Raw genomic sequence first — 20,831 nt, 5'->3', positions numbered from 1 at the left:
AAGCATGGGACATTCACAGCTTTTCTGGGCAACCAGCATCTCACAGGATAAAAAATTCCTTCTTATATCCAATCCAGACGCAACTTAAAGCAGCTGCCYCTTKTCCTGTCACTACAGCCTTCAGTRAAATGTTTCTGTCTGTCTGAAAAACTCCCTTTGAACACTGAGAGGCCTCAGCAGGAGCTCCCAGGAGCCTTCTCCAGACTGCACAACCCCAGCTCTCACAGTSTGTCCCTAAAGGAGAGATGCTCCAGCCCTCTGGCCATGTTTATGGCCTTTCCCTACGTTGCTCTAACATGTTCAAACCTTCCTAGATAGAAGAAGATTTCAGAAATGGAAAAACTCTACATTGTGGAAGCCAACAAAATCTCTGAAAGCAAATTTACCAAGACACTTTCTAAATATCAGTGGAAGGAGRACCAATAGGAGGTACATATATGTGTGCATTTAGTAGTAGGTGAAGGAGTTYGGTGTTTTTCAACGGGTCTCATTTTCAGAAAGCTTGAAAAATGCTSCTCTCTCCCATGGTCTCAAGCTGCATTAAACATTTCCAAGAAATTCTGAACATCCCTGTAAACACTTTGAAGTGTAAGGCAGTCATTAGTCYAGAGGCCAGACTTAGACACCAGTCTGCATTTTAAAATACATAAAGATTTTCTTCCTGACATCATCCAATTGGTAATTGTGCAGCATCTGGTTATCAAGAGGAAGGTGAGACTTCATGGAACATTCTGAAAATGTGTTAGTATCTATTTTTACTAAAATCTTTAGGACTTGTACATCATGACTTAAGACAACCATGACTGCCTGTGCACACATAACTGAGTTGCTATTTCAGTATTCATTTTCAGGTAATTCACTCCATTTGTTCCRTATTAAGTTACATTTGATCTACAGTATTGCATAATTTCTCTGCAATTGTCAGCTGAAACAGTTCCATTAGAATTTCAAGTATCATATATGGGACATCATTACAATATTAGATTTCTGTTCCCTCTCCATTTCAAAAACTTGAGGTTAACACTTTTCCCATAGAACAAGAGAAGCAAATTCTTTCAGATACTTCAGGTAAAAATAAAATAATTTGCTGGTTTTGTACAAACTAGCAATATATGAATTATTGATCTTTATAATCTCTTATTCTGGTTAAGGCATTATATTCCTCTACCCAAAAGGGAAAGTAAAGGAAGTCTCATATAAATCTGAAACCTTTCTGACTATTTCAGCAGCTTTCAGCACCACTTTCATTCCTCAGCTATATCAAATGAACCAGCACTCATGCCAAATATTCATAAGTGGATGTGAGGTCCGACTGAATTATGAACTGCAAGTATCTGCAGCAGCACACTCACCTCCAGCTATACGAGGGATGTCCTATAAAACCCACACCATATAAAATGCCACTGCTCACAAGGAAGAATAATGGGAGCCCTCTGTTTCTGCCACAAGAACTGGAAGAGGTATTTCGTTTCACGGTATTACCTTTCAGCTTGGCAGAAGTGGGAATTTGTACCCAGAGATCATAAACCCTGCACCTCCTAAATCACTCACATTCATCTCAGCTCCAAATTGTAAAACATCACCTGGACTTGATCCAGTGTCTTTGTCCCTTGGTCCRCTGCATCATCACAGAMCARTCCTAATGATGCCYTAGGATTTTTAGTTTCTATATTTTCATGCATCTGTATTCTTGTACTTCTCTAGAACAATGCTAAAAACTACCATTCTCCCATCTTTAAACAAAATAATTCCTCTCTGAGCCTGGATCCAAGGACACCTCAYTGCCTCAGAGCCCCAAAATATGGAAACAACAGCGAGCTGGGGGGAGTGAGTTTGGGGTGGTTGAAATCATCATCTGAAAATATCCTTGGGGGTTGAGGCCCAATATGTTCATAAGACAGAACTTATAAAAGGTGAAGATCTYGTGACTCAGGGTCCATTTTGGGTGTAGCCTCAGGAGGAGGCTTTGTCTGCCCTAATGTAYCAAGAGGCCTGTTAGACCTGGATCAAAGTTGTCTGCTCTCATTTTCTTAAGTTTGTCCGGCCTCTGTTTCAGCTGAGCCAGATTTTTAAGGCATCACTCACCCTAAACCGCAGCAGCACTTCTTTCCCTTCCTCATCCAAACTCGGCCAACCTGGCTCCCCTTGGACACAGCCCTGGCACCAGTCCTGCCACAACAGCACCACGTCACTCTGCAGACTCAGGAGGGCAAACACGGCCAGGGTTCAGACTAATCCCATGGGGAAGCCTCAATAAAAGCAGCACGGTGCAGTCCTGCAGCCTCTGTTTGGATTTTTCATGCCAACAGGCTTTTGCTCACCACTGGTGGTGTAAAGCTGCTTCAGACCATGTAAGAAACCCCAGCTGGATTATCCCTACAACAACATTAGAGTGTAAAAGCCACTGTGCCAGGATTGTGGTTCAGATTTCATCAATTATAAAGCAACTAGGTARACCTGGATCTTGATCTCTGGCAAACTCTAACTATCCCAAGATCAAAATGGATCAAACTTTAGTGACAGTTTGAGCCTTTAAAAGTAAATCCCAAGGCACTAAATAAATTTTCCTTTTAAYAGAAGGATAATGTAAAGACTTTCCTTTATCTCTGCACTCAAGGTTTTCTGTGCTGTCTTTGTGATCCATGTTTTATATTTTAATTCATTGCTAATGCTAAGTGACACTAAGAAGGATTTAATCTGATTTTTTTCCTTGGAGATTGTGCAGAGGATGTATGATCTGATTCATGTCTCCTACACGTGTGTGGCCATAAACTCTGATTCCATCTCACCATGTTAAAAACGATGGCAATGTAATTAAAGATGATTGTAATACAATGAAATGCAAAACTTCTGTTTCACTCAAGATGTATATCTTGGCAGCTAAATGTAAGATCAAATTTATGTGGTGCTGTGAGGGAGCCTCTGCAGCATCCTCACATAACTGCTGGAACAGAAGGTTCCCAGAGCACTGTAATTGGTATCTCCTCTGTTTCCTCAGCAGCATCCTCACATCTGTGCTGTCTGTAGGCTGGAGATTTGGCTAAAGGTTACTCTGCTGCCTTTTTTATGTGAATCAGATGAATGACTTATTAATGAAATGATAAAGAAGATCTGACTGAGGTAAAGGGTCTCCACAGCAAAGAGAAGCTCAGACTGCTGTACAAAGCTCTGCTACCGCACCCTGGTTTGCTGAGAGATTTGAGTGCACATCTCAAAGCACAAACAAACRTTCACATACACCTGTTCTTCCTGCAGCATGTCAATAGCTTTAGAAAAACAAACAAAAAGGAGTCAGAAATGTGTGCTTAGTGCAGGGCAGGGGAAAGGCTGCTGCTGCAGGAGCTGGCGAGCCCTAATGGAGTAACTGCTGTGCCTGACCTAGTGACACTCAAGATTGCATCAAATGATAAAGCACCAGCTGTAATGGTGCCTAATTATGTGAAATGAACAGACAAGAATCTAAAAACCATAACAACAGCGTGGGTTAAGCTATGACTGTTGGGAGATCACATTTGAATAATGCATTTCCCGCAGTGTCAGAGCCCCAGGAGCCCTACAGAACCCCCACAGGCTTCACCTGGGGTCCCCATTCACCCCCTGGAGCTCTGTTTAGGCTCAGCSCCATCAAGCTGGGCTGCAGCTGCTGCTCTGGCTCGGCCATGGGGTCCCTTTTTCCAGGAGCCAGCCCAGGCAGAGCCTCATCACCATGGAGCTGCCAGTGACCTGATCCCATCCCTCACCCATGGAYCCACTCCCTGGAGCTGCCTCCTCACCACAGGGGTGAGCCTGGCCCTTGTCTGGGTGTGCTCTGCTCCTCTCCTGGCCCTGTGAGATGAAAGCTCTGCCAGAAATGTGATTTCAATGAGCTCTTTGCTTTCCTGTAGGAAATAACCTTGTTCTTGCCAGGTTGGGATTGGTCACAGACTTGTAATGCCTCTCCTGAAGTGTCTGCAAAGTGTTTCTCACATTCTAAAGGACAGACTCTGAAACCCTGCATGGAAACCCAAATCAATGAACTGACTGTGTCATAACTAATGTGGAAAGTCTCCAATTTTTCAGCCCAAGGTCTAAGATTGTGTGGAAATTTTTACATGCAGAGAAAAAAAAAAAAAAAAAAAAAACCATGAGGAGAAGCTCCAAACTGAACTGGATATCCTGCAGTGCTTTAACTTTTGGGCAGAGAAAACATTAATGGCGATGCTGTCAGCTGCATCTCAGAGATAGGGAACTTCTCAATGGAATTATAATTGCCCCAGCAAAGCTCAGGAGGATCTTGCGGTGAAGATTCAAAAAAGAAAAGACTGTTTTTGTAGATTCAAATGCAGAAATGTGCACAAAGGAGTTATCTTCCACAGAGGTAAATGGAAATAAGAATTTAGTTAAACAGGCCTCAAATGAATGGAGGGCTTGTATCACCTACGATGGAGAAGACTGGCTTCAGTATTTCTCTCAGCCCAGAGATAAGCAGAGCTGCCTGCAGAGAGGGCAACAATGGGTTACTGTGAAAATGTGCAGTTCATGGTACACAGGGAAGGAACTGGTAATGATCCCTGTGAGCCTGCCTTGGGAGTGCTATTTGATATTTCCATTTCAGGCTTGGCACAGGAGCAGGACTGTGGTAGCTGCTGCTGCCAGGGAAGGGAARGCAGTGCCACGCTGAAGTGAATCTGGAAAGAGGATATCCCAAGCACAGAGCAAGATGACCTTGAGAAGAGGGGTTACAGAAATAGTGCTCAGCAGCAATGAAACAAAGTGCTCAGGAACTTCAGCAAACTGCTGAGAAATCCCTGAAAAACCACAAATGGARAAAGAGCTGATTCCATTAAGACAAGAACAGCATTTCCACGGGCCACCAGTCTGACACAGGCAGGCAGAAGGAAGGCACTCTTGGAATATATAAAGGACTGTGTTTTCAGTAAGAGACCATGGTAAAAAGAAATGTGAAATCACCTGCAGGGCTCAGGGAAGTTGTATTTAGCTGTAATGCAGACACAGAACTTACTCAGGAATGGAGAGCATATCTTAAAAATTAGGCTGGAGCAGGTATGACTGCTTTCTTTGAATATGTCAAAGAAAAGTAAAAATAATGTTGATACAAGTACAAAAACAAGCACAAACTTATGTAAATTTTAAGCTCAAAACTCAGTAGTACTCAGGAGTTCAGGCAATTTTCAGATGTCTGGGGTGGTTATTTAGAGTGGGTATTCTGCTAAAAGGGTGCCATTCAAGTTAATAGCTGAATGTAAATATTTCATTCTGATTACCTGGGCTGAAGGATGTATGGCTAATGCACGCACAGCAGTGCCAAGCCTACACCGGAATAAAGAGTCCCTGATTCACAATAAATTCCATTTATAAAAATACAGTGAATATCTTCCAGCTAAGACAACACAAGGATGGTGTTTTAAGCGGCTGGGTATGTGCACAACACTCATACAAATTGATTTATATTTAGTGCAGAAAATACTTGGCCCTTCACAATCGTTCCAGAAGACTAGGATTATTATCCTCATCAGCAAGGTTTCTGCACTTGACCAGCCTCCTCCAAATAATCAATTGCCTTAGGAATCATATTCCTCCTTGTTAAAAGCACAGGCAGAACGAAAGCCAATATGGTTTTGGTTTTCCTCAGTAATTGGATCTTGCTAGAAAGTCCCCATGAATACCATTCTGAAGTCACTCAGCAAACTGGCTCGATGAGGAATGTTGACTYGGAAGTGAGCTAAGATCACTTTGCTGCTAAAACAGAAGGTCCTGCCCTTCTCTGYACAAAAGAAGGGTTTTATTTCAGCAGGAAGAGCAAGCTGATCTGACTGCACATGGCCTCAATGATTATTCAACATTAAAGAGGTGGTAGGAATGTGCCTTTCAGTGGTGGCAAAGTTCCAGGTCACCTTAGTGAACCCTGCATGCCTTAGAAAAGAAATCTTGCAATATCTTTGATACACTAACTACCTTTAGTAAATATTCTTGTAATCTAAGGTGAATAAACAAATATAAACTTTTATTTAAAAACTATTTTAAAGCCGATATTATGTAAAAGTAATTGAATTTTTCAGGATCGTCTCATTTAAGATGATTGCTTTTTTAAAAGAATTTCAGCCTTATTCTCTTACCTCAGGTAGCTGGGTGTGGGTGCATAAGGGTTCACAGAACTTGGAAAACATTTTGAAGTTTTTGGGTCTGTGATTCTGCCCTGTTTTGAAGCTAAACTCTTTTTTTTCCCAACACAGTACATCATTCACCACGAAGGTGGTACAGAAATAGTTGTTTTCAATTTCCTGCTATCCTGCATCATTCAGCACATTGGTTTATATTTCATTTCCATTTGTTATCCCACCATGGGGGGACAGTAACAGTTTTGTGAAAACTGTTCCTGAAAGTAGCACAAATGTGACAAAAGAAGATTGCAATACCATAAATAAGCTATAGGAAATCTGGTCTAGATTGCAAGACTTTGTCTTATTTCACCTCGTGCTATTTAATGAAAATCCTTTACGGATATTTGGTACAGCGTTGTCACAAGTCTGTCTATCCTGCTTTGAATATGCACAATGTAACTTTACCAAAATCAATATTTGTGACATGAAAACAGCTGCAATGAAACAAACCACACTGACACAGGAAAAAGGGCAGAGTGTGCTTTGTGCCCACAGAACGAAACCAGGCAGAGCCCTGGGGGGAGGGACAGAAGGTGGAAGGTGAGAGCTTTTTGCTTCGCGTGGAAAACCCCTAATTGTGTTAAAAAAGTTTTAAACCAAAAATCCAAGTATGTTCAAGTGCAGATGTGGCCATTATGGTGTCAGGAGTACYGTCACCATCCAGCTTTTCTTGGCAGTGCAGTCCTGCACTGACCTGGCAGGACAYGGTCACTCCACTGTGTGGAAATCATGGACATGAAAACACAGCTGGCATGAAGAGAGTTTGGAGCACAGCTCCAGAAGTCATTTGACAGAACTCACTAATGAGAATTTCCAATTAAAATAACTGATTAGGAATTAATTCAGCTCATTGATTCACATTTCTAGCTCACTCAGGATACAAATAACACTTCAGAGTGGCCTTCTCAGAAGGGTTTGATGTCAGCTKGGGTCAGGTTTGTTTCTAAAGCAGCCTTTTAATAGAGAGGAGGCTTTTTTGCAGAAAATGTCTGTGTGAGGATCTGGCTGATTGTGGATTAATGTCCATCATCAGAGAGCAGGGAAGCAGCTCCCAGATTTAATGAAGACTTCAGTGCTATTAGCCCAAGGGAATATTGATTAAACGAAAGCACCTTGGCTTGCAGAGCCTTATTTGCTCTGCCACACATGGCAGTCACGTGCAGCTGGCCTGAGAAACAGGAATCATTTGGAATTGTTTTACATAAGCCTRTTCTTCCCATCCCAGCCCTGCACAGTGGAGGTTGTTTGAAGGGCATCTGCACTGAAATTCGTTATATTAAAATTTTTAATACTGAATTTGCATTAGACTACTACAATCTCTGTTCATGGTAGTTATGTAAAGAAGCGCACAGTATTTCAAATTACAAAAGCCATTAACTTTTAGGAGCTAAGTGCCCATGCCATAGATTGAAATCCCAAGTATTTATTTGTTCAAGATAACATYGAGGAACAAGAAAAAAGTATCACATTGTATTTTCTTAACTTCTATATTATAACCAAAGACTAAGAATGTTCCTCTTTCCTRTCAAAATCCTCCCATTATTTTACCTCCTTTAGTCACCCAATCTTTACAAATAAAGCATTATTTCAAAGAAGATGGAGCAAACCTGCTGGCTGCCCTTTTGTGAGGAGGTCACAGAGCAACACACACAGGGAAGAAAGAACACTATAAACRTCTTCCATTCCTAGTCTCCAGATTTCCTCCTTAATTACTAGAAATACTCTTGGAAAGTTTTCCCTATTTGATATTTTTTCCCCCTAGCAACAGATTTTTTTTTACAGATACCAGCTCAAATTGGAAAACAGCATCACCTCCATTAATTTCTCCACCTTTAAAAATAAGTAGGCATAAAAAAATCTCATTAAGAGAAATGTATAAATTTCTGGAAGCATTATGTTGCAGCTCATTTTCAAATTACAATTAATGACTTTGTAATTAAGAATTTGAGGTTGTTTCTCTTACTTTTATTGGCTGCCTGGTGTCTAAACCCACCTGATGGGACCAGCAACAAGCATCTGTCCTATAATGGTGCTTGAAACATTAAATAACTATGACAACACTGGCCAATACAAACACACCATTACCATCTCTGCAAAAATTATTTAATCAAYAAAATACCTAAATCAAAATAATATGAAAAAACCCACAACCATTGCACCTATCTTAACACAAATTCCAAGCTCATTTGGGGGTACTTATTTTATCAGAAATAACTCCATCAAATGGAAACAGAACATTKCACCAATGTAAAGAGAACATAACTAGTTTTATACAATAAATMATTTTAACAGCAAGACCAGTTAGAAAATGTGGAAATAGTTCACAGGTATTGCATTTCTTTTAACAAAAATGCTCTTCAAAGCACTTGGGTAGGTGGGGAACCAGCACATCCCAAAAACCTGAAATGTGGCTCTGCTCTAGTGAGGGCTGTGAAGATGGRATCCTGCTACTGCAAACATTTCATTACAAGCTCCTCTAGACCAGGGTTTCTCCTTTTACAAAGAAAAGCTTTTATGCTTCTAAATGCCAACCTGCAAATTTACATTTAAATACAACAGCAAAAATGATTTTTTCCTACTCAATCAGTGTATTCAAAAATTACAGTTATGAAGGTCAAGTTAGTCCTGAATGGCACCTGCATAATGTGGTCACATCCAATTGGTTTGTCCATAATCCAGCCCTTGTTTCTAGCTTATTTCCTTATAATTAGTGGCATATCTGTCTCCCTAGTACCTTGTCTGTTGGGGTTTTCTCCATTCCAGACAGGGTGTAGATCCCTCACAGCCTTTTTAGAAAATCAATTCCTGCTGAAATGTCTCAATATAAAGACAGGAATCAGCTTTAAGAACGTTTCTCCCTCACAGTGAGGCTGCCTTGGCTCATGGATGCCTTGAAAGCCAATTCTGAACCTGGAACAAGAACCTCTGAGCAACTCCAGCTCACAGGGCAGAAGCCTTGCCATGGTGGCTTCAAAAGCTTTGTTTAAAGGAACAGGAGGAGAATGGCAAACCTGCAGCAGTTTTTTAACCTTCCTGTATATCCAGACTGACTCATAAGTAACTTACTGGAATAGAAATTTGTCTTATTTCTTTTTGTTTGGTCTGCTCTTTGTTCTGACTAGAGAAGAACCGAGCAAATGGAAACAAACACAGGATTATTGCCCTCTTTGCTAGGAGGCTTGGAATGAAGCCTAACAAACAGCAGCAGCTTTCCACACCCCGCAGTAAGAACCTGCTTTCCTTACTGTGAGGTAGAGTGAAAACACCCAAGAAAAGAGACTGAAACAAAAAATTAAAATAGAGAAGCTATCAAAGCTTACCTTGCCAGCCTGGCTTGCACACTGGTTTGACATTAACTCGCACCAAGACATCCTCTGTCGCGTGTTTCTGCCCACAGTCAAAGGCTGTCACCATGATCTCGTACTGGTGCTGTTTATCATAGCTCAGTTTCTCTGTGTTCCTGATGTTACCTAGACATTCAACACAAGAAAACAATCAGAGATTCTTTCTTGGCTCAGCATCCACACACTGCAACATCTGGGTCCTGGCTCATCCCATGCTTTGTGACTTTGAGCATATGGGACATGCACACGTAGGACAGTCTGAGGAACAGGAAGGATTTTCTTCCAGTCCAGCAGAGAAACAAAGAAGATTGTAGGCAAATATAAGATGGGAGGGATATTATGTGGGCATGGCAATATGAAGAAACACTTGCTCAACAAAATTTTGTGAAGTAAAATGGCAAAACTGATTAGCAGTTACATCCTGAACTGTGAGGAACGAGTAGGTGCACCCTCCTTTTCCACATTTGCCCCAATACATTGCTTTAACAGCCACAGTCCTGAGATCCACTGCTGAACCTGAGTATCCTCCTGTTCTCCCAAAAGCTATTACCCTTCAGATGAGAGATATTTTAAAATAGGGAGAGCCCMAGAATCACCTCTGCATTACAGTGCTTAGCAGGATTTGATAGGGCAGCACAGAGTTATCACATGGAAAATAAAACCCAGCAACAACGRGGTTTATCTGCTGAACCTGACACACACATAAAGGTGACAAATGATCTGCTCTGGGAACAAAGACACCTGAACCTTCAGAGGGAAAGGGGAAGATCTTTCTCTGAGCACTTCCTGCAGGATCAGGAGAGTACAATACAAATGCATGGGTTTGCTATTAGCAATTCAGCATTTTAATTCTGTCCATTTCCACTGAAATTTACTTTTTGCACAAGTTGAAACTTCAGCCTATTTAATCCATCTCACGCTTCTGCTCAGGGTTGTTTGTTTTGCCATCTCTTTGAATGAGAATTTTTGTCCTAGAATTCAAGAAATAAACTTACTCTGCAGCAATGCTACATGTAACAACTGCTTTCAAGCAAGGATCAGCAAAATCCAGTTGTTTGTGCTAAATTTGAAATGGGCAGCCCCCATGTGCTGGAATTTAGTCAAATGCATTCAACTGATCCCCACAGCTGCTGGCCAAAGTCTCTTTTGTTAGGCACAAAATATTAGGCTTTCTTTGGGCATTTGGGTTTCATTTTTTTTTCTTTTCACTTGAATGAGAGACAGGAGAAAGCAGACAAATGCAACTTCTTTGAGGAAGTCTTTCACTAAAGCTCCATCAGTTTGACAAGCAGGGCACTCTCTGCTGCACATCCCTTATCTTTGCAGAGCCCACAACTTTTCTTTCTACTACCACTACATTAAAGCCAACTTTAGGAATTCAATTGAAACGGATGCAAAGCTGTTCAGGTCAGGCCTGAAGAAAAGCTGCATTTTGCATTTGTCACCATCTTTAGGTTCAGAATGTGTAGCTTAAATAGCCCCTTGTATGTACAGTTACCAATCAGGCCCAAAATCCCAATTACTGTACGCTCTGAGTCTCTCTCTGTCCCTTTCTGAGCAGGGCACAGAGGAGCACAAGCCCTTCTGACATTTTTGTGTCTCAAAAGGAGAAACAGAAGGAGCTGCTGAGGGCTAATATGGGAACAGGACAGTGTCCTACAGCTCCTGGGGTTCTCATCTTGGCAGGCATTTGCAGCCCTGCCATGGACACAGCTCCTTCCTCCCCACTGCAGTAATACCACAACCACTCCATTGGGTTTGGAGTTAGCAATTGACAAAACAATCCAATCACCCATTTTACTATCTTGAGTTGCCTGATTAGTGGCTGCCTAAGAGGTTTTAATGAAACACTGCCACTCTATATACTTAATTACTGATTTTATATCTGCTCAGTTTTTTTTTTCCTTTCTGCATTATATTATTTCTTACATAAATCTTTATATTTCCCTATTTTGTTCTCCTTGCAACAAAGTTAATTCTCAAGAAACCAAAATCTTCCAAATCTTCATTAGCAGATTGCTAGAATTTATGTGGCACATTACCTGTCCCACAGGATTTATAAATCTTTATAACATATTTACTTTTCACTAAATTTATCTTCCAAGAGCTATATTTCATTATGGTTATTTCAGATTTGGACTACAAAGATTCTGACTCTTAGGTGYTTTTCCAGAAGGTCATTTGGATGACTTGCAGATGTTACCCAACACTTTATTGATTTCCTAATATTTTCTTTTCTTACCTCTGATGCTTTAGGATTCTTTGGGCTTTTATAATTTAATCAATACGATTAAAAAGTAGACACAGAAGGGAAGCACTATAAACATAGACTAATTAAAGTTTTAGAGATGATAGTCTGAAAGGTTCTATTTACATCTCACCCACAGACAAAAAAGTAATTAATAACATTTAAAAGAGCAATTTTTAATGAAGAAGTAAATACATTTCTACACAGTTCAAAATCAGGCCATAATTTTCTTTTCTTTTTCAGTCTTCCTAAATACTTGCCTTTTCCTGGAAATACCCASAGCTATGAAAAAATTTCAAAAAACAAAAACCAGATTGGTGACTACAGGAACATAGAAAGTCCTGCTTGAGGACACAGACATTTTCACCTCTGTTTCTCCAAGGTCAGGTTTAGGGATAGATGGATGTAGAMATCCCTCTTTTATGGCTCTTTCACCTCACTTTGGAGCAGTCACTTGAYTAATTTGGCACAGCAATTCCCTCTTAAATTCCACAGTTATTTCCTGCCTGCATAAGGAGTATAAAACTGTAACTCCCAACCCTCACAAGAGCTGAGGGGCAGAGTTCTGTGAGTGGTCTGACTCCAGGCTGCTCAAGGAGTGCCAGGGCAACATTCCAGCAGTTCTGTTTGACCATAAGTCCATTATGGGATAGAATTTCTTACTAAAAAGGTCCATCTAAAAATGGTAACGGAAAGAATCTGTCACTAATAAMTATATAAATACCAAGTGCAGATGCTCAGCTCTGAAGTTGAGCTTTACTTTTCTGACAACAGGAAGTTTGCAGGGCTCCTACTGCAGCTCTTGGTGCTRTAAAGGGGGATTTTGTGAGGTCCTGTCCTATCCAGGATGTGCAACCTGAGAAAACCTTTTCTGACTGGGCAGGTCAGTGTCTCACCTTCACTCTGCACAGTCTGAACATGTGTTTGTGAAGTGCTCCCAGAGGTGGCTGGCAAAGAAGAGTCACCCCCATTTTAGAGATGAGAGTAGATCAGAGTGGTGACAGAATTTGTACCTACCCCTGAGTTCTCTGATCATCTGACCATAATCCCTGACAAATAAAGGCATGAGATATGTGAACAGAAATGGGGTTTGCTGGCTTTATAATTTTCTGTCACCTGAAAAAGCCTACACAATACTGATACAGTGAGTGACTTGAAGATTGGGATTCTACTAAGGAGAAAACAAGACTGATCTGCATGCAWTAGTACTTTAAAACACATTATACCTTACACTTTCAATCACAGTTCTTCACATAGCAAAGCATAAATTTGTCCTCTGCCTTTACACTATGGCGTTTTATGACTGAGAGCTCATTGCCCTCCAAGCTGGGCTCATCACATACAAGAGTGGATTTTATTAGCGCTGCAGTTTCAGAACACAAAGGAACTTTATTCACAAGGAAATGACATACCACAGGCCAGGGTTCCCAAATGGAGCTGGGAGGTTTTATATTCCCTCCCCTAAGTTCCAAGGGTGGGAAGTGCCTGATGCTGCTTCCCGTGCCCACCATGTCCTGTCTCCCCTGGGTGGGGTTGAGGCAGCCTGTGCACCAACACAGCCTGCAGGGCTGCCTTTGCCTATAAATGTTCCCCAATGTACAATATAATTTTTCAAGACTAAAAAATGCTCCACGCACAGATCTAGGGACAAGAAATAAGTTTTACCTAACAGGACAAGGACCTGCCAAAAGAAAAAAGCTGATGGAACAACATGTTTCTCTTTCTACAAACCTGAGGGGTTATTTTCATATACTGGTGGTGAAAAAAATCCACCATGTGGGATAGACAATGGCTTGTTTTCCTCACAATTTCCCTGCACTTCCATCTTTTGGGGCCCCCTGCAATATTTAGATTTGATTGCAAGGTATCTGGTTGTGCTCTTTCTGAGCAATGAAGCTTCACATATTGGTGACTGGAAAGCATAAAAAAAATCCTAACCTGCARAAGACACAAGAACCTGGATTTGTATCTCACAATGGCAAAAAAGCCCCGCTAACAAAATCCTAATTAGCACAGCATTAACAGACATCTCATAGATCCATTTTAACCACCCTATGGGGAACAAAAACGGGCAAATTTCCAAAGAGTTTGCACCAGAGAAAGTTTATATCAGCTGCCACAGAGAGACWTTCTCAGCAGTGAAATGTGTTGGAACTAAGCAACACATTTCTGTCACAAAATAAAAGCGTAGCCATCTATTCTAACTTTGTCTCTAATCCCAGTGGGTTTAAGCAATTACCATTATCTTAAAAAATTGCAAATTAGACTGCAATTACTGTTGGTTGTGGCAGCACTGTTCTTTTGGTGAACAAATAGATCAAAAATATYAATTGAATTCATGACCAAGAAACTGCAAGTATTACAACCTTATACCAGTTATTCACTGCAGGCTTTAAAGTCATGTTTAAATCAATGATTTTCTCATTGCCTTTGCTGCAAAGCAGGTCCCAGGCACATGAGGACAGAGATGTAACCAAGGATTCCTGACATTTCCCATGCTTTTGATCACATCTCTGGCTGTAAAGGGACATGATCACTCCTGAGGCAGCTGTTCTGTGTGACAGGAGCAGAAAAGGCACAAGCAGTAGAAATGACTGCCCTGTATCACACCAATTTCAGGTATTATTCATCCCTGATATCCCTCACAAACCTGGCAGGAAACTATGAAACAACCTGGTACTTCTGGAAGTGCAAGTCACATGGAGCTTTGAAAAAAAAAAGGATTCAGAGACATGGAAAACTTGCTTTTATGACAGCATGGGAAATCTCAAAGTTGGGAAAAAATCCACAGAGAGGAAAAGCTTCTAGGGAATTGCACCCAAATATCTACTTCCAAATGCCCACTTGCTGTAAAAAATCCTTATAAAAATGTTCTGGATTCTCAAGAGTCCTCAGGATTACTGTGGCAGCTGCCCTCATTTCCCCAAACACAAACACTCCTGATGGGTACAGCTCCTGTACCRTACACTTGCTTCCCAGTGTGTGATAACGAGGTGGCTTTTCCCCCAATATCAGGACAATTTAYTGCTCTAACAGGTCATTGTCTTCTTGTGCTCATCTGCATTGGGCAAGAGCTGCACAAACACAGATGAAGGATTTTTGAACAGGATAAAGAGATTTTATAGAACATCCCAACACGAAAACGACTGGTCAGAGAAAACAGGASCTCCATGCACACTTTCATTCTTCCATTTCAATTTACAATTTGGCCAAAAATCAGATTTAACTTCCAAACTGTACTCTCCTGCAGTCAACATGGATTAAATGCTTCTGCTATGAGAGGTAAATCAGAGCACTGCTGGATTTGCACATGGGATGTTTCTTCTGGGGAAATTATTTTGTATTATCTGAAGCAAGCAGAAAATGGGAAGAAGGATCTTCCACACCCTTTTCACACAGTTAAGCCATTCCCAAACTCAGTTCCATGTTCTCTGCTGTTCCAGGAAGCTGGCACACAGGACCACCAAGGTCACAACCTGCTGCATGTGGAAAACTTCATATGGTTGAATGCTTTCCCTATAATATTGTATACCTTTGAAAAACAACTAAAACAAACGAATTAAAAAATTGTTCTTATTCTCCAAAGTACATTTTCTTCCACGCTACAAAATAATGGAACCACATCAGGAAGCACCACAAATGAGCAGGTCTGTGGACCCATGATCCTAAAAGTTTTAACAATCAATAAACATATGCAGAATATTGTCAATGGTATATTCAGGCTGTTCTTCAGGGCAATGGGAGTTGCTGTAACACAGTGAATAATCTCTGGATTAGGGGATAGATGTTCCCATCACTTGGATGGGAAACAAGGTCTGAGGCAAACAAGAGAGTGGACTGAGTGACCAAGAATCACAYGGTTCACCTCAATCTGGCTGTTTAACTGCCACAATAAATCCCCGCCTCACTTTCTGCCCAAGTCTGACAGAAAAGGGACGGAATTTGCCTATGTAAGGATTCGATCCCTCTCCGAGATGAGAGCAGCACTCCTTTCCAGCCCAGTAAGCAGCCATCCCATCCCATCCCATCCCATCCCATCCCATCCCATCCCATCCCATCCCATCCCATCCCATCCCATCCCATCCCATGAGCCCTGTGCCCTGCAGAGGCTCCAGCTGTGCAGCACTCACCGTTTCTGTCGATGGCAAAGGGCACATCGGGTGTGACAATCTCGTAGTTGCAGATCTGGCTGTACTGGGGGGAGCAGTCCTCGTCGATGGCCTCCACCTGCAGGATGCTGTCGTAGATCTTCCCCTCGGTCACTGTGGCCTTGTACACGCTCTCCTTGAACGCTGGGGAGAACTCATTGACATCCTTCACCTGGATATGGACTACTGCCCTAAAACAGGGACAAGAAACATCAAAGAGAAAAATTAATTTATTGGGACACCTCACTGACAGTTTCTTTTCAAAATACCTGAAAAGACTAACAAAACATATATAGAAAACTCTGTAAGCACCTACTAAAATGAGATATTACTGAATTTCTATGTTTAATTTGCTCAATTTGGTATTTTAACATGGCACCAGTTGAAAGTCTATTGCCATGGTTTGTAGGGAGGGGTTTTCACRGTGCTCCCTATTAAAATCTGCTTCTAAAAATGAACCCCAGCAGAAAGTCAATGATATCATTACAGGGCTAAATGAGCAAAGAGGGAAGAAGAAAATTACAGTAGTCTTACATATTCACAAACCAAAAATGGCCAGTTTATAAACATTCTTCCATATTAAATATGGCYCTCACCTTCTGCCGACTATAATTATCTAATCCTTTAATTATTTACAGCATGCACATGTAACCCGTCAAGGCCTTTGGTCTTTAGTGAGTAAACTCCAAAGGCCTTGCTTTGGAAGGATTTGCTTTCTGGTTTGATAGGCAGGGTAAAGAGGGACAGAGAAGGAGGTTCCAGATCAATGCACAGCCACAGCAAAGTTTGGGTGCCCAGGCAGCGCAGCTGAGCGTGTGCTGCTTTACAAAGCCTGGTGCCAGCGGGGCAGATTTCATTTAGTCAAGATTAGACAAAAATTTTCTACAAGTGGAATGTACCAGATTGTTACTGACATGAGAGGAGAAACACAATAAAATGTGATATTGTGAAAAAAAACCTTTTCTGTGATCTGATGGTTATCTGATACTGCAGGCTGCTTCCTCAATCTGTATTCTTTTAAAATATGCTGAAAAGTTCAGCACRCATTATAGACCTAATTAAATTTTTAATTGTCATGTGTCCTGGATGAGCAAAAGGAATGATGATTACTATAAATCATTTATTATAATAGCTCTCAGCAAAACGAACAATTTGTACAGCACTTACACATCTAYGTGAGTTAAATTCATCTTTAATGACAAATGGTCTGGAGCTCAGTTTCACCAACTGAAAGGGAAAAAAGGCACTGTTCCACCTGATTTATGCAGGGAATTGGCTCCACAGTAAAAGGAACCACCTACTGGCCTTCAATACACTCCTCTTCAGAGGGTTTGAGTTTCTCTGAGACTCACTGTCCAAAAGCTGAGGTCAGAGACACACGGTTGAAACATGACACTGCTCAGCTTATGAYACATGTACTAAAAAAAGGGGATGAGTCCTCTTTTCTTACCATTTGAAATGAGATGAGCTGAGAAAAAACCTATTTAAAATTTGTGAATATCAATTGAAAGGCAGCTTCCATGACCTGGTTGTATTTAACATAAAAGCAAGAATGTAAAATATAAACCCCAAAACTGAAACRCATTTATCTATTTGTACAGGGATCCTGACAAAAGCTTTAACTGAAGCAAACAAGAATATGTTTTCTAAAAGGAAAAAGGAATGAAAAAATGGGTGGAATATTGCAACAATGGCTTATCTTTATTTTATTTGCTTTCTACTTGACAATAATATAAAAAGGAACCCTTAAATAGACTATAGAGTGAATGTATGCCATAGCAAAGAAAAAAAAAAAATTCCCCTCATTTTCACCCACTTGTGAGATTTCTTCCAGTTGGTTCCAGCTGGTCCTGACCCACAGTCATAGGCCTGGATGATGAATGTGTATTCCTTCTGCAGCTCACAGTCAATGGGGCTCTTTGCTCGCAGCCGACCTTCTCCCGATGTCCTGTTCAGCACAACGGCCTCGAAGGGCATCTCCTGCCCGTGGATTTTAAAAGCACATATCTCACCTGCGAGGAACAGCACAAAACAATCAGCACTGGGGTCTGAGTCTTAGGCACAGGAGTGACATTGCAMAGTTCATTTGTGTTTCMCCTGCTSYTACTGGGGGAGCACAGACAGCASCAGCTCATTGTGCACCCAAAGGGCCCCGAGCAGGAGCTGGTGCAGCTCCAGGCACAGCCTYCCTCATCCTCTAAATGCTAAATGGGTTCTGAAAGCCCCAGACACCGTTCCATATGGTACCAACAGCTAATGACTTCTGAGCTAAATTACCAGACTGTATTTATTTAAAGAAAACAGCAAAAAGAAAAGTAAGTAATGCTTTAGAGATGGCCTTTTTTAAACTGCTGTCACTCCTCGTGGAGCCACTCAAGCTGCCAGGTGGTAGCAGATGTGCAGATTCTCGCAGTTTAGGTTCCCAACAGTGGCAAAACTAATGGTGCAGAACATGGGCACATTGAAAATAGATCCTGCTGTATTTACAGACACACATCATCTCGGGAACAAAAGCAGCTGAAGGAACACAGACAAGTGTCCCTTTTGGACATCTCAGTCACCCACCCACACTCACACTCTCATACATGAGTGCCTTCTTGGCAGCAGCTCGCTCTGCCTCCAGACTGTTTCCTGATATAATAGATCCATAGCTTCTCTCAGAGGAGTAYTATAGAACAAAACAGATGATATGGMAACGACTGAAAAAATTGATTTGGTCACAAAAGACAACATAAAGAATCTTGTGAGAATATGAGTCTGAGAAGGGAAAAAGGACCCAGCTTCTGGTGTTCCTTTTTTTATCCTTCATAGTGATAGCAAGGATAAGCACACTGAGTTCATTTTTAACCACTCCAGAATCCAACTTTAAAAATGAAATATTTATACAAAGACCAATGTGACTTAAATATTTTTATGACACATTAAACACATGCTCTTTTATGAGCAAGTCAGTCTCAGGACATGCATTATAGATTCAAAGCTGTCTCCCACTCACATAATCCTTTTCCATTTATTTCCAATTTACAGTTGCAGCCTTTTGGAAATCTCCTTGCCAATCATATCTGAGCCAAGTGCCAAATTCTAAATTAACTCTGAATCCATGACCTCTAATTCAGGCCTGGCTCCTCTTTCTCTTTCTCTATTATAATATACTGTTTATTTTTGCAAAAGAGAGCAKACAGGAACTTTATAAAGKGCAGGAGTTCATAATTCCWGTTATGTGTGAAAAATGAAAAATGKCAAGGGTGTGTGTGCAGGGAGGGTGGGGATCAGGTACACTGAGAGTAGAAATATGGGATTTTTAGGCTATTCCCTCAACTATCATCACACAGGTTTCCCTCTACGATGACAGGAGCTGAAGCTTTGCTCAGCTACATGCACTGACATTCAGGCAGATGAACCCCACCCTCAGTGATTGCAATCAATCCTATGAAAACCTTTACAGGATCAGCACACTTTTTTTTTTTTTTTTTAGTGATTATGAGGCACTGAAAACGTACATTAACATTTGCTTGGACATTTTCCTGCTCCACCACTCCCTCCAGGGCTGGCAAAGGGCCGTGGAGTTTCCCAGGACAAAGCTGAGCTCTTTTCCAAACTCTCTGGGGTTCACCCTCAATGGGCTCAAATATTTGGGSTACAGAAGAAGGAATGGATTTCACCCTGAGAATCAGATTCTGAGAAGGACAAACACTTTGCACAGCCCTAAAAGCAGGCTGCACAATGATCTGTGCACAGGGACCAAAGCATGAGCTGGAGAGAAGGCTGAAGTGGAGCAGCTTGTTCAGCTTTATTCATGGGCACTGATCACTCAGTTTGTATTCCACTGTTGTCACATGCAACCTTTGAAAAAAAAATTRTTTTAATTTCCTTGTAACTTCAAAACAAAACATTCATCTAAAGGGATATTGTGGTTTTCAGTTTTATTTTAATTGAATATAAAAAAAAATCCCAGTGTAAATGTGAGTCTAATGGAAAATACTGTTTGTTGTGCTCTGTAAGACTGGCCTTCACAGTTCCTTAATAAAGTTTTCCTCAGATGTACAATCCATCAACAGAAATCCYAACTTCAGTGGTTTGTGTTTATTATTTTATTGATCCACTGTTGATTGCAAACAATACAGCATTTGCAGACGTCCAAACTACGATTCTTAAAAAAACGAAATAGCTCCGGGCACAAAAAAGTTCTCTCAGCCCTAATCTAAATATTTATCATTTTTTCCTCTCCAAAGGCAGAGTCCTAATGCAAAGCAATCATAGAAGCAGCACATGTTCCAATCAGTTCTCATCAAATATTTTAAAAGTCTCTATATCCCGCTCCTATGCGAGATACTCCAGCTTTCTAYATAACTCTAATTTTGTCTCCATATTCCCATGTGCCAAAGATAAAATAACGACAGCTGCCTGGGTATGGTGAGATATTTGTAAACACACCGCAAAAAACCCACATACACTTCCAGAACGTGGCTACAGCAACCTACTTATATGAAAACAACTGCAAATATTTTCAAAAAGTGGGTAAGATTTTTTTTCAAAAGAAGGGCTCTACTGCTGTTTCCAAAGAAATGAGCKATCACTGCCAAATAATTAAAATGTACAGGATCATAATGTTTTTAAGAAGGTTTTTTAATGGCTGTATTGCAACTGGAAATGATAACAGAGTTGTAAGAAAGCAGAAAATCAAGTGAGGTCCCCTGGAGGACACACACTGACAGATCTATAGAACTGCTACTATTAACCATTACAAACAGTGTCTTTAACGTGCAACAAATATTATTTCTCATTATTAAATGGAGCTACAGGACTTTATTTCAACCCAGCTGAGCTAACCCCAGACCCCCAGGACACCAACAGGAATTGTGCCAAGCTTATCTCATTTATTGGGGTCTTAGGTAAGGATGGGTTTGTGGCTCCCTGGAGGAAGAGRAGG

At 41.0% G+C, this 20,831-nt stretch overlaps 1 protein-coding gene across 1 annotated transcript in view; it reads right to left on the bottom strand.

The window, feature by feature from the left end:
• The window catches only part of CLSTN2 (calsyntenin 2), a 163,286-nt gene that overhangs the window by 51,541 nt on the left and 90,914 nt on the right, over positions 1-20,831 (bottom strand). The window contains exons 2-4 of the mRNA XM_057370763.1: positions 17,718-17,913; positions 15,884-16,092; positions 9,482-9,631 (exon numbers count right to left, since the gene is read on the bottom strand). Of these exons, the coding sequence (XP_057226746.1) occupies positions 9,482-9,631; positions 15,884-16,092; positions 17,718-17,878 (520 nt within the window). The 5' untranslated portion in view covers positions 17,879-17,913. The remainder of the gene's footprint in view (positions 1-9,481; positions 9,632-15,883; positions 16,093-17,717; positions 17,914-20,831) is intronic.

Source organism: Malurus melanocephalus, unplaced genomic scaffold, assembly GCF_030028575.1.
Source record: "Malurus melanocephalus ecotype Western Australia unplaced genomic scaffold, MMel_1.1 scaffold_132, whole genome shotgun sequence".
Lineage (NCBI taxonomy): Eukaryota > Metazoa > Chordata > Aves > Passeriformes > Maluridae > Malurus > Malurus melanocephalus.
Note: the sequence above shows the minus strand (reverse complement) of the source record. Positions and strands in the feature narration are given on the sequence as shown.